This window comes from Oryctolagus cuniculus, chromosome 9 (assembly GCF_051225735.1).
Source record: "Oryctolagus cuniculus isolate XC-2025 breed Fujian yellow rabbit chromosome 9, ASM5122573v1, whole genome shotgun sequence".
NCBI classification, from domain to species: Eukaryota; Metazoa; Chordata; class Mammalia; order Lagomorpha; family Leporidae; genus Oryctolagus; species Oryctolagus cuniculus.
In genome coordinates, this window is record NC_142875.1 from 92,561,730 (window position 1) to 92,576,092 (window position 14,363).

At 39.8% G+C, this 14,363-nt stretch overlaps 1 protein-coding gene across 1 annotated transcript in view; it reads right to left on the reverse strand.

Annotated features, from left to right (window-relative positions):
• MICU2 (mitochondrial calcium uptake 2) overlaps window positions 1–14,363 on the reverse strand; it is a 158,608-nt gene that overhangs the window by 113,221 nt on the left and 31,024 nt on the right. Inside the window, exon 2 of the mRNA XM_070049155.2 lies at window positions 6,893–7,034. Coding sequence (XP_069905256.1) covers window positions 6,893–7,034 — 142 coding nt within the window. The remainder of the gene's footprint in view (window positions 1–6,892; window positions 7,035–14,363) is intronic.

Sequence of the window (14,363 nt, forward strand, 5' to 3'; positions counted from 1 at the left end):
TTTAGATAAGGCCATAATCAAAGTGGAAGTTCTCTCCTGCCTTCAGAGAAAGGTACCTCCTTCTTCCAAATGGTGTCTTAATTGCTATCTCAAAAGCTGGTTCCAAAGTTTGCTTTATTATAGTTGTATTGTAATATAGTTCATAATTCATAAAATTAATTCACTTAAACTGTGTAGTTCAGTGATTTTTCTTAAAGTATATACAGAGTTGAACAACTACCACCTCAGTCTAATTTCAGGATATTTTCATCACGCCTAAAAGAACACAAATGCATAGTGTCACTACCCCTCATCTCCTAAGAAATAACTAATCTATGTTCTGTAATGATGAATTCATCTATCCTGGACATTTCATACAAATGTAATATATGAATGAACATCATATAAAATGAATATACAATATGTGGCTTTTTGTACCTGGCTTCTTTAATGATGTTCTCAAGATTCATGAATGTTGTTGTATATATCAGTACTTTTACTTTTTAAGGGCTAAATAATATTCCATTATATAGTTAGACCACATCTTTTTTTGATCCATTGATGGATATTTTGGTTATTTTTACCTTTTGGCTATTATAAATGATGCTGAACATTCACATGCAAGATTTTGTGTGGATATACATTTTTACCACTCTTGGATGTATACCTAGGAGAATCACTGGGTCACATGGTTAACTCTAATTTCACTATTTTGAGAAATGTTAAAATGCTTTCTGAAATGGTTGGAGCATTTACATTCCCACCAGCATTGTAAGAGGGTTCCAATTTTATCACACCCTTTCAATACTTGTAATTGTTTGTCAAGGATTGGAATTAAAATAATTTTATTTATCTGAAAGGGGGAGAGGGAGAGGGAGAGGGTGGGGGAGAGGGAGGGGGAGAGGGAGAGAGAGATGAGTAAGCACACAAACAACAGAAAACTCTAATTCACTGGTTTACTCCCCAAATGCCTGCAACAGCTGGAACTGGACCAGGCCAAAGCTGGGAGCCTGCAACCCAATTTGGGTCTTCCATGAGAAGCAGGCACTCTACTACTTGAGCCATCACTTGCTGCCTTCCAGGGTGTGCATTAGCAAGAGGGCATGGGGCTGGGAGATGAACTCAGGTACCCTGATACTGGATGCAGGCATTCCACGTGCTGGTCTCCTATGGGGTGCAGGGCCCAAGCACTTGGGCCATCATCCACTTCCTTCCCAGGTCACAGCAGAGAGCTTGCCTGGAAGAGGGGCAATTGGGACAGAATCCGGCACTCCAACCGGGACTAGAACCTGGTGTGCCGGCACTGCAGGCAGAGGATTAGCCAAGTGAGCTACGGCGCTGGCTGCTTATTTATTTTGTACCTGGGTTGTATTATTTCAGTGAAGATCAGCCCTCACCTGGCCCCAGACAGTGTTGAGGCTCTGGTATTGATTTTCTCTCTCTCTCTCTCTCTCTCTCCCTCTCTCTCTCTCTGTCTCTCTCTCTTTTTGACAGGCAGAGTGGACAGCGAGAGAGAGACAGAGAGAAAGGTCTCCTTTGCCCTTGGTTCACCCTCCAATGGCTGCCACGGCTGGTGTGCCGCGGCTGGCGCACCGTGCTGATCCGAAGCCAGGAGCCAGGTGCTTCTCCTGGTCTCCCATGGGGTGCAGGGCCCAAAGACTTGGGTCATCCTCCACTACACTCCGGGCCACAGCAGAGAGCTGGCCTGGAAGAGGGGCAACCAGGACAGAATCCGGCGCCCTGACTGGGACTAGAACCCGGTGTGCCGGTGCCGCAAGGTGGAGGATTAGCCCATTGAGCCTATTGAGCCACAGCGCTGGCGTTGGTATTGATTCTCAACCACAGTTGTAAGGCACTGTTTGGGGCATGCCCACAGTCCTCTGGAGTTGGTGGAAGATTTGCTAGATCTCCTTGTTGGGTGGCTCACCACACCCCAGGGAGGGTAGCAGTTTTGGTAGCTCTCCTTAGGTGGGCCCAGTCACCCAAGGATGATGGTAGCTTTGCTAGTTCTCTAGGCCTCTTTTACTGACCATACCAAAATGCTAGGCCCCCTAAATGCCAGTTAATTGTCACTGGTTTTCAAGAATGTTCTGGAACATAAACTGCTCTAGAGATAAACCAAGCAAATTTGGAATCATTTGAAGGAATAATTTCAATGATAAGTCTCTAGTATTTGTTATGACCCTAGAAGGGTTCCTTACAGCTGTCTCTTTTCCTAGTTTTCTTATGCACAGTAGCCAGCCTAGTTTAGTTTATTTTCATGGAATCTATCAATGTCCTCCCAATTTCCTCCCTCCCTTCCTTCCATGGAATCTATCAATGTCCTCCCAATTTCCTCCCTCCCTTCCTTCCATGGAATCTATCAATGTCCTCCCAATTTCTTTCCTCCCTCCCTCCCTCCCTCCCTCCCCTCCTCTTCTCCTTTCTCTCTCTCTCTCTCTCTTTCTGTGGTCAGAAACAGCATTTATTATAAGGGTATATGACTGGTCTGAATATAGACCTACCATATGACCCAGCAATCCCACTCCTGGGAATTTACCCAAACAAAATGAAATCAGCATATGAAAGAGTTATCTATACCCTATGTTCAATGCAGCTCAATTCACAATAGCTAAGATATGGAAGCAACCCAGATGTCCATCAACTGATGACTGGACATGGAAATTATATATATATATATATATATATATATATATATATATATATATAAAATATATATACATACATTATGTAATACTACGCAGTGTTAAAAAAAGTAAAAGAAATCCTGTCTTTTGCAACAAAATGGATGCAACTTGAAACCATTATAATTAGTGAAATAAGCCAGTCCCCAAAAGATAGATACTGTATGTTTTCTCTGACCTGTGGTAACTAATAGAGTACCTAAAATGTAATGTATTGGAGTGAAATTGACATTTTCAGATTAGATGATCTTTTACAACCCTTGTCTCTACTATACTATTTGTTGAACTCATTACTTAGTGTAGCGTTAATCTTGTGAGTATAAAGTAAACTGAAAATAGATCCTTGTAAAAATTAAGGGTGGGATAGGAGAGGGAGGAGGAAGAAGGGTTGGAGTTTGGGTGGGAGGGAGGGGAAGGTGGGAATAATCACTATGTTCCTAAATCTGTAGCTATGAAATACATTAAATTTATGTACCTTAAATAAAATTTTTCAAAAAGCAGTCATAAACCGCATTTATTACCTTGGTATATCACTGGTCTTGTTGCTGTTCTTCACATTACTGTAGCTCTCTTGTCTTCCCCACTTCTCCCACATTCAGGCTACACAGTGCATCCTTGAATAGTCAGTTCACAACAGCAACATGCTTCATTCACAGGGTCAAAGTTCTGGTCCGCAATCCTTTCCACTTAGAAAGTTCAATGCTTGTGAAAGAATTTCTAATAAATCAGGACTTCCAGAATGGCCAGCTCTAACAGGATGATGATGGAAAATAGCAGCATATTGGTTCTCATTTTCCTGGACATTGAACAGAGAATCTTTGACTTTTGTTCAAGCTTTCACTTGTGTTTACCAGTCTGCCCTTGGTACGTTCCAACTGGTCTCTTGCTCCTCCAGGTTTTCTATGATTTCTGAGCCAATCAGGTCAGTCTTTGTGGCAATCTGAGGAGAATGCTCAACACTTTGGGTGGTCTAGTTCAGATTTTCAGTGCCTTGCAGAAGCAATGCCCTTTGAGATCGAAGTCATTTTCCAAGGTAATATATATACCAAGGTAATAAATGCTGTTTATGACTGCTTTTTAAAAAATTTTATTTTCAGTAGCACAGAATCCATTCCACAAGTGAAGGCTGGGGCGGGGTTTGGGAGCAGGAGAAGGAACTCCAACTTCACAGAACTTGGCTTCAGCAACAAGTAGCTATAGGCAGGATGAAAAATGTTGACGTCCTGTTACTCCAGGATGCAAGCCCTCTGGCTTACAACGTCATATCTATTATATATCAAAGTTCCATTTATGCCCATCTGTTTTTCAGCTCTCTATTCTGTTCCACTGTCACCAGTGTCACTTGATCTTTATTACAGCTTTATAGAAGGCCATATCACCTGGCATGGGAAATTTTTCATTTTTTTTCTTTCCAAGTCTTGACTAGTTCAGGCTCCTTGTTTTTCCATATAAAATTTCCAATCAGGTTGTCAAAATATGTGAACACACATGTACACATGCATGCACAATTTTATTCAACACTATTGGGATTATTATTGGACTTGCTCTGAATCTACAGATAAGGGCTTACAAACGAGGGCCTACAGATCAAATTATGTTTGTAGAAATGTTTTGTAAAATATTTCAATTTGAGACTTGTAACAAGACCTAGACTCTCCAACTAGCCATGCAGGCTGTCCCATCAGTTAGTTTATATTGACTCAATTCATACCCTACTATTCTGTGCCTGATCCTATAAATTTTACTTTATGGAATGTTGGTTACATACAAATACCATTTCTTTCCTTACCTAGATAGATCCTTTAAGGTATTTTCTCCAAATAACAGAACAGTGTTCAAAAAAGAATTAGAAAATCTTCTTAAAGTTAATAAAAAAGTAGTCAACTTTAAAATTATTTTTTTTGCCGGCGCCGCGGCTCAATAGGCTAATCCTCCACCTAGCGGCGCCGGCACACCGGGTTCTAGTCCCGGTCGGGGTGCCGGATTCTGTCCCGGTTGCCCCTCTTCCAGGCCAGCTCTCTGCTGTGGCCAGGGAGTGCAGTGGAGGATGGCCCAGGTGCTTGGGCCCTGCACCCCATGGGAGACCAGGAAAAGCACCTGGCTCCTGGGTCCTGCCATCGGATCAGCGCGGTGCGCCAGCCGCAGCGCGCTGGCCGCGGCGGCCATTGGAGGGTGAACCAACGGCAAAGGAAGACCTTTCTCTCTGTCTCTTTCTCTCACTGTCCACTCTGCCTGTCAAAAAATAAAACAAAAAATAAAATAAAATAAAAAAAGATTTATTAAAATTATTTTTTTCATAAATTTCTTAGAGAAGGGGAATCATATATATCCTCTTCATCTCTTTGCTTGGCTATAAGTTTATCAACTTCATTGATCTTCCCAAAGAACTGGCTTTTGGTTTGATTGCTTTTTTTTTATACTCACTTCCTTGACTTCTAATTATTATTATTTAACTTTTTCTTTTTTGAGTTTACTAATAATGAAGCTTACATAATTGATTTTAATTTCTTTTAATATTTTCATTTAATGCTATTATTTCCCCTGTAAGCTGTGCTTTCAATGTATCCCATAAACTCTGATAAATAATATCTTCATTTTCATTTAGTTTAAAAAATTTTTTCAATACATGTGTTATTTAGAAATGTGATGCTTAATTTCTAAGTGCTGTGAGATTTTTCAGCAGTCTTTCTGTTACTGAATTCTGGTTTAATTCTATCTGATTCATAGTCTTATTCTTTTTTTAATCTTAAAGACTTTTATTTACTTATTTTGAAAGTCAGAGTTACAGAGAGAGAGGAAGAGACAGAGATCTTCCATCTGCTGGTTCACTCCCCAGATGGTTCCAATGGCCAGCACTGGACCAGGCGGAAGCCAGGAGAGAAGAGCTTCATCCAGGTCTTGCGTGTGGGTGCAGTGGCTCAAACACTTGGGTCATCTTCTGCTGCCTTTCTCAGGCCGTTTTCAGGGAGCCAGATAAGAAGTGGAGCATTTGGGACACAAACCAGCACTCATAGGGGATGCTGGCAACACAGGCAGTGGCTTTACCCATTATATCACAATGCTGGTCCCCCATAACTTTATTCTACTGTGACTTTTTTTTTTAAAGATTTATTCGTGGCTATACCTCTGATTCAGCTCTCTGCTATGGCCTGGGAAAGCAGCAGAAGACAGCGCATCTACTTGAAAGGGGAGTGAGGGAAACACCAATCTTAATTCCACTGATTCATTCCTCAAATGCCCACAACAGCCAGGGCTGGACCAGGCTGAAGCTAGGAACCCAGAACTCCATCTGGTTCTTCCATGTGGGTGGAAGGGACTTAAGCACTTCAGCCATTATCTGCTGCTTCCCAGGATGCATTAGCAGGAATCTGGATCAGAAGCAGAGTAGCTGGAGTCAAATCAGCACTCTGATATGGGATTCCGGTGTCCCAACTCGTGGCTTAACCTGCTGAGCCACACCTCCTCCCACGATTTTCTACCTATGGCATCATTATTACACTAAGTGGCTCTTCTAACTTCTCTAATCCCCGTCCCTTCCTCTCCTCTCCTTTCCTTCCTTTGTCCCTCCCTCCTTTCCTCTTTCTCTCCCTCTTTCTTGCCTTCTTCCCTTCCCTTGTCTCCTCTCCTTTCCTCTCTCCCTCCCTCCCTCCCTTTCTTCTTTCCTTCCTTCCTTCTTCCCTCCTTTCCTCTCCTTTCCCCCTTCCCTTCGATCCTTTGTCTCCTCCCCTCTCCTCCTGCCCTACTCTTCCCTTCCTTTGTCTCCTCTCCTCTCACCCTCCCCTCCCCTTCCCTTGTCTCCTCCCCTCTCCTCTCCTCTCCACCCCTCCCCTCCCCTCTTTTCGCCTCTCCTCTCTCCCTGCTCTTCCCTTCCTTCCCCACCTTCCTTTTTTCCTTTCTACTTTCCTTTTCTTTGCCCAATTTTAAATATTGTCAATGTTACCAAAAACTAATATTCTAGAAAAATTATTAGTGATTATATAACAGCATTTAAAAACTTACATATTTTCCACTTTCTCTTTAGAATAAACCTATACACACAGCAACTATTTCTAAGATAAATACATACAGACGTTTATACTTGTGTCAAAAGGAATGAAAAGTCTAAAGGACAGTAAATGCACTGTAAAGAAATGATAATTGCAATCAAGAAAATCTGTTCTCAATTCTAAAAAACAGGTCTTTAAACTCTAATTTTTTTCAAACTTAGGGAAAAAAAAAACAAGACTTACGTTCCATTTGCTCAAACATTACTGAGAAGAGGAAATCTCGTGGTGTCATATAATATTCTCCTTCATGTTCCAGTGAAGAAAACTGCATGAACCGTTGTTTACGAAGAGATACTTTCTCTATTGCTCCATAGTCAACATTTTTCTAAAAGACACAGAAATTGCAATTTAAGATTTTTTTCAGTATTATTTGCAAACTCAGCTATTTGTGGGGTATTTTTTAAAGAATAATTTTTGTGTTTAGGTTTGACAACTCCCAAACTTTAAGATCACTCATTAACAAATATATACTGAATACATACTTTGTACTGTGTGGTTTAAAAAAATTATTTATTTGAAAGGCAGAGTTACAGAGAGAGAGAGGGAGAGGGAGGGGGGGGAGAGAGAGAGAGAGAGAGAGAGAGAGAGAGACAGAGACATAGAGAGAAAGAGAAAGAAAGAGAGAGATATCTTCTATCTGCTGGTTCACTCCCCAAATGGCTGCAAAGGCCTGCAGGCTAAGGCCAGGAATCAGAAGCTTTGTTCAGGTCTCCCATGTGGGTGCAAGGACCCAAGCACTTGGGTCATCTTCCTCTGCTTCCCCAGGTGCCATCACCATGGAGCTGGATCAGTACCTGAGAGTCAAACCAGTGCCCTTGTGTGATACCAGCCATTGCAGGTGGCAGTCTAACCCAATGCACCACAACCTTTTACTGTTTTAAGCACTGAAGATACAGCAGTGAATAAAACAAACCTGATGGAAGCTACATTCCAGAAAAGGAGAATGTAAATTAATGAATAATTTTTTTAAATAATATAAAATGGTGAGAAATGCTAGGAAGAAATATAAAGTAGGCTAAAAAGTGGTAAGGGACAGTATTTTAGCAAGGATAGTCAGGAAAGGTCTTTCTGAAGAGATCTTTCTGACCTTTAGAGACCACATGAGGTAGAGTCAGTTGTGGAGGTCTCTGGAGGAAAAGTACTCTGAGCAGAAACCAAGTCCATGAGGTAAGAGTAGGCTGGGTATGTTCAAGGACAGGCAGGGAAGACAATGTTACCTGAGCGGCCAAGGAAAGCACAGAGTGACAGATGAGGTCAGAGATAGGCAGGCAACAGGTCACATAAAGTTGAGCTTTCATAAAGAGAAAACACATCACTCTGCTTTCAGAACTCTAAGCGAGAAGCTATGAGGAAAAATGCTAACAGAACAAGGATGGGTAAATTACTGTTATGGTAGAGTCTGTCTTCTCAGGCAATACACCTTGATGCTAACCAACTGCTAATAGAGACAATGCTGAAATTGTCATTGCTAAACTTTCACTGAGCACTGACTGTGTACTAGACACTGTAATACTTCAGCATTTTACAAAGATGATTTAATTAATCATCACAACAATCTGAATAATTGATACTATCGTTGATATGGAAACTGAGAAGTAAAGGGCAGAGCCAGGGTTTTTAAAAAAAACAGGACCATCTGATGCAAAGGATTTCAAACTCTTAGCAACACACTATACTATACGCAGGCCTGAGCACTGCCACTAGGCAGACTGGAGGAAGAGGACACAGCAGATAACACACACACTCACGTCAAGGCAGGAATCCTGGCACAGGAATAGGATTGTCTGTGAAAACCCATATCAGGCTTTTACCCTGGATTGCTGCCCTAAAGCACTGCTCTAACTTAAACCACAAGTTCTTGACACAGTTCCTTCCTGACACATTCTTACTCCTCACACTCAGTACTGAGTGTTACTCAAATCAGAACGGGAAAAATATGAATTCTAGTTTCTTAAAACTCCCCTAATTCAAAGCTGTCAACAGCTCCTTTTTTGGCTGACCTTACTTCTCTGACCAGTATTCATTCTTTCTCCTCAGAGAGATAATAGGTTTCCATGAGCTAGTTTTTTTTTTTCACAGTTATATTAATTTATTAAAATTGTAAATAGATAAATCAGATTACTGGGTGTTATTTCATTGCAGTGTTTGGTTTTTCTTTTTTTTTTAACTTTTATTTAATGAATATAAATTTACAAAGTATAGCTTATGGATTACAATGGCTCCCCCCCCCATAACTTCCCTCCTACCCGCAACCCTCCCCTTTCCCGCTCCCTCTCCCCTTCCATTCACATCAAGATTCATTTTCAATTATCTTTATATACAGAAGATCAGTTTAGCATATATTAAGTAAAGATTTCAACAGTTTGCACCCACACAGAAACATAAAGTGAAAAATACTGTTTGAGTACTCGTTATAGCATTAAATCACAATGTACAGCACATTAAGGACAGAGATCCTACATGAGGAGTAAGTGCACAGTGACTCCTGTTGTTGACTTAACAATTTGACACTCTTGTGTATGGTGTCAGTAATCACCCTAGGCACCTGTCATGAGTTGCCAAGGCTATGGAAGCCTTTTGAGTTCACTGACTCTGATCACATTTAGACAAGGTCGTAGTTAAAGTGGAAGTTCTCTCCTCCCTTCAGAGAAAGGTACCTCCTTCTTTGATGACCTGTTCTTTCTGCTGGGATCTCACTCGCGGAGATCTTTCATTTAGGTCATTTTTTTTTTTTTTCCCCAGAGTTTCTTGGCTTTCCATGCCTGAAATACTCTCATGGGCTTTTCAGCTGGATCCGCATGCCTTAAGGGCTGATTCTGAGGCCAGAGTGCTGTTTAGGACATCCGTCCATGAGCTAGTTTTATACCTCTTTTGTGTTCTGTATTCATACAATGTCCACCATAATACTGAATCTATACAGAATACCCTATACAAAGGCATATCATAAAATATCAATATCTATACATAGTAAAGACATATTGTTTTATTTAACAAATTGTTCTGAGCACCTATCAGAAAACAGTGGTAAATAAAGCAAACATTAATTCCTAGCAGAAGGTACTAAGTGCTCTGGCAGTGAATTTACAGAAAACCTATGGCTAGGATATAGAAGAAAGGGTGAATAAGAGATTTCTCAGTAAAGTAGTAGCATTTGCAAAATCCTAGATACGAGAGAATGTAGCATAATAAAATAGCCAAAGTTAAATGTGGAAATATAGTAAATTATTTTCTGTTTATTATACTAATGTTAATATATCTATCACCAGGTTAGCAAAATTTTAAGTGATCTAGACAGAAAAAAGTACAAACTCAAATCTTTAAACAAATGTTGGCTCTTTTACACATCCTAGTATTTAGGTTATTCATGATTGCTTAAAAAAATAATTTAGGGGTTGGCAGTGCTGAATAGCAGGTTAAGCCGCCACCTGTGATGCTGGCATCCCATATGAGCACTGGTTCAAGTCCTGGCTACTCCAGTTCTGATCCGGCTCCCTGCTAACATACCTTGGAAAGCAGTGGAAGATGGCCCAAATGCTTGGGCCCCTGCCACCTACATAGGAGACCTGGATGGAATTCCAGATTCCTGACTTCAGCCTGGCACAGGCTGTTGAAGCCATTTGGGGAGTGAATCAGTAGATATAAAAGTTCTCTCTCTTTCCCTCTCTCTCTGTAGCTCTGTGCCTTTCAACTAAATCAATAAATCTTTTTTTAGAAAGTCCAACAACATAATCCTTTTTTTTTGTATGAACAAACAAACTCTTCTTTCAAATCTCAACCAACTAAAAGGAGTTGGTTGAGATTTCTCCCTCTCCTTTACTGGTCTCATACCAAGACAGACCAGTAACTACATTTCTTTTGGTTTTCATGTCATCTGCTACCTTAAAGCAGCCCTATACTTTAATAGTTCTAACATCAAATCAACAAGACATGAAAATACAAAACTATTACTATTTTACAGCAAGACATAGTAACGATTTTCAAAGAAATCCTTCTATTTTCTTCCAGGAGGTTTAGACTACATATTCCTCTATCTCATGGTTACTATTTTCTATATGTATATGTGTGTTGATAACTGCCATAAGATAACATTTCTGAAGTCTTGAAAGTCAATTATCTAGGGAAATGCTGTTTTATTGAGTTGGATGATTGAGTGGACTGTTATCCCTCAATTTTGATTAAGTATCTTTTCTAGTGAATAAGAAAAGGAAGAGCAGGTGAATCTAAAGCTCCCTTGCACAGGCTAAATTTTGAGCTTGAGGCTGTTGCAGAATATCAGACATGAATTTACAAGGTCACTTACATACAAATGACATCCACATTTGTCTCACTACCCTCAACACTCTCTACCAGTAGATAGTGTGGTATAAAAACTTCCAATAACCACTCTATCTCCCAATTCAATCTTATATATGGAAGCTTTAAATAAATAGTATAAATAAACCTACTCTACTACTCCAAAATCTTCCTTTTTTGTTTTCAATATTTATTTTTATTTGAAAGAATAACAGAGAAAGAGGGATAGAGGGATAGAGAGAGAGATAAAAAGAAAGAGAAAGAGATCTTATACCTACTGATTCACATTCACTCCTCTGGCCTAAACCAGGAGTTTGGAACTCCATCTAGGTTTCCTACTTAGGAAACCTAGGCCATCATCTGCTTTCCTGGGCACATTAGTATGTAGCTGGATTGGAAGTAGAGCAGCTGGGACTAGAATTGGCACTCTGATATGGGATGCTGTTGCCCCATGACACTAGCTCCCTTTGAGATCTTTAGCACTAGTAATGTCTTTCCTTTGTATAACATTCTCTACTATCTCTCATATCTGCTTATTTATTAAGTACGCATTATCACTTAGAGATTACCACACTGGAGATTTTAATTCTACCATTTCCCTTATGAAATACATAGGGGAGGCTCCAAGTTACTATTTCTACAACTACAGCCTTTCCCCCTCTTTATAATATCAATCCATTCTGAAGTAAATATTTAATTGAGCAGCTACTAATTTGAGGTCACTCAAATTAGGGAGACAGAACACATATGAATGAAAGGGGCAACCATACAGTAGTAAACACCAACAATATCTAATAGTTATTAAGTATGAAGTACATGAAAGGCAGGGCACTAACATCTTTACATTTATGTTCTCACTCAAGTCTTACAATGGCCATAACAAGACACCATTTTTTTCATCTTTATTTTACAAAAGAAGAAAAGAAGACTTGCCAGAGTCAACCAGCTTGCCTAGATTAACTCAGTAAGTAAGTGACAGGCAGTATAACCTTAACCTCACTGTCTCAACTACTCTCTTATACCAGCTCCTGTAAGAATTGTATCAATTATGAAAGTGTAAAATACAAACTGTGAGTGAGGATAGTTGAGGAGTTGTCATGGTAAGAGTAGAATTTAAGCAAGGCTCATAGGTGAGGAAACTTTTTTTCTGCCAAGGGTCACTTGTATATTAAAAACATCATTTACAGACCATACAAAATTATCAACCTAAAAACGAGAGTGCTATAGAGTTATTAAATTTTGAGCCCTGCCTATAGTTGCCTTGGCAGTACTAGACCAAATGATTTCATGGGCCTTCTTTGGCCCACAGACTGGAATTTCTCCACCCCTGCTCTACAGAATAACAAGAATTAGCCATTGTTTAAGGCCCTAGACTAAATGTGGTCCATTTCCTAATCGGTATGTATTATTTCCCTTATCCAGTTGAACTTAAAAAACAGAATGTGCTAAAAATGCTACAACAAAATTTATTAAAAGGAAAAAAAGACATTATTTTGAAATAACCAGAGTCTTCTATTTCTAGTACCAAGTTGACAAACCAACAGTTTTATCCAGGGTCACATTTACATAACAGAAGTTGAATTTTAAAAATACCTTTTAAATGATCAATAATATAATCAATGTGTATTAAATAACTAGGCTAATTTCACAGAAATTTGGAAAATTCACCTGCCAGTGCCATTTTATATCTTTTTATTTATCTGTCAGGGTTAACTTGCTTTGCTTCATTTTTATAAATATTTTGAACAAATCTCAGACTTACTGGATAAAGTTAATGGTCAAGAATATTATATTCAATCACACATTCTTCCTAAGATGCTTTATTGTATCATTTCCAGGAATGCACTGTAAGTCTGGCTTTTGTCTCATTTTTCATCTAGACTATAATGTCTGAAGCATAATTTCAACTAATTTCACTGTGCTGAGCAAAGCATTTAACCTGGCATGAGCTAGTGGGAATGCTACTGATATAAATTTATAATGTAGAATTTTAAGTGTTAACAGGGATCATAGGGATCTAGAAATCATCAAGTCTAACAGTTCAATGCAAGGGATCAGAAGTCAGATCTTCTGAGTCCCATATACCATCCTTGGTTAATTAGTTTGTTATGTATTTCTTTTTGTTTTTTATAAGATTTTATTTATTTGAAAGTCAGAGTTACACAGAGAGAGGAAAGGCAGAGAGAGAGGTTTTTTATCCACTGGCTCACTCTCCAATTGGCCACAATGGCCGGAGCTGTGCCAATCAGAAGCCAAGAGTCAGCAGCTTCTTCTGGGTCTCCCACACAGATGCAGGGGCCCAAAGACTTGGGCCATTCTCTACTGCTTTCCCAGGCCATAGCAGAGAGCTGGATTGGAAGCAGAGCAGTCGGGTCTTGAACTGGCGCCCATATGGGATGTCAGCGCTTCAGGCCAGGGCGTTAATCCACTGTGCCACAGCGCTGGCCCCAGCTTGTTATCTATTTCTAATAAATGTTGGAAACAAGTAACTAATGTCCAAATGTTCCTAATTTATGGCCTAGTATAATGCATGCCAAGTTATCCTTCATTACCTTGAACAATTAAAAGCACAGTTCACAACAAAGCCTTTGGTGGCAAATGTAAACTATTTCCTGTGCTGTTCTTAATTTCTTTCTTCTTACTTCCTTTCATTTGTGCACTGTTTCTGGTCAAATGTGTGTGTGCTCTCTTTTCCCAGCTTCCCTCATTTTTCTTCCTCCTTTCTTTATAAGTTTCAGGTGGCTTTTGTTGTCACTGTTGCTCCTGTTTTCATATTCCTCTAACCATATCGTTTCAGGTATTCATTTCCTTTTCTCTAATTCCTGCCTTCTCTTTCTCCAATGGGTGTATTTGTGGCAGGATGGCCTTTGTAAACAAAGGCAAGAAAAAAAAGCTACATAGTAGTTAGGTGAGTAGGTTAGAATATCAATTTGGATTGAGGGATGAGGAGGTATGACTAATGCCAAACATCAAATTGTATCTGAGAATAATAATTCAAGTACAAATATCTAGCAAAGTAGCAGCATATTTCAAAAAGCTCATGGAGGGCAGTGCTATGACAGAGTGGGTTAAGTCCCTGCTTGTGATGACAGCATCCCTTATCTACTGCAGATTTGAGTCCCAATTGCTCTGCTTTAGATCCAGCTCCCTATTAATACACCTGGGAAAGCAGTAGATAATGGCCCATGAACTTGGGCCCCTGCCACTCATGTGAGACACCTGGATGGAGTTCCTGGTTCCTGGCTCGAACCTGTCTGCTGAAGCCATTAGAGTAGTGAAGCAGCAGATGGAAGAGCTCTCTCTTTCCCTCTCTTTCAAATCAATACATCAATAAATCTTTTGTTAAAAGTTCACAGAAGTA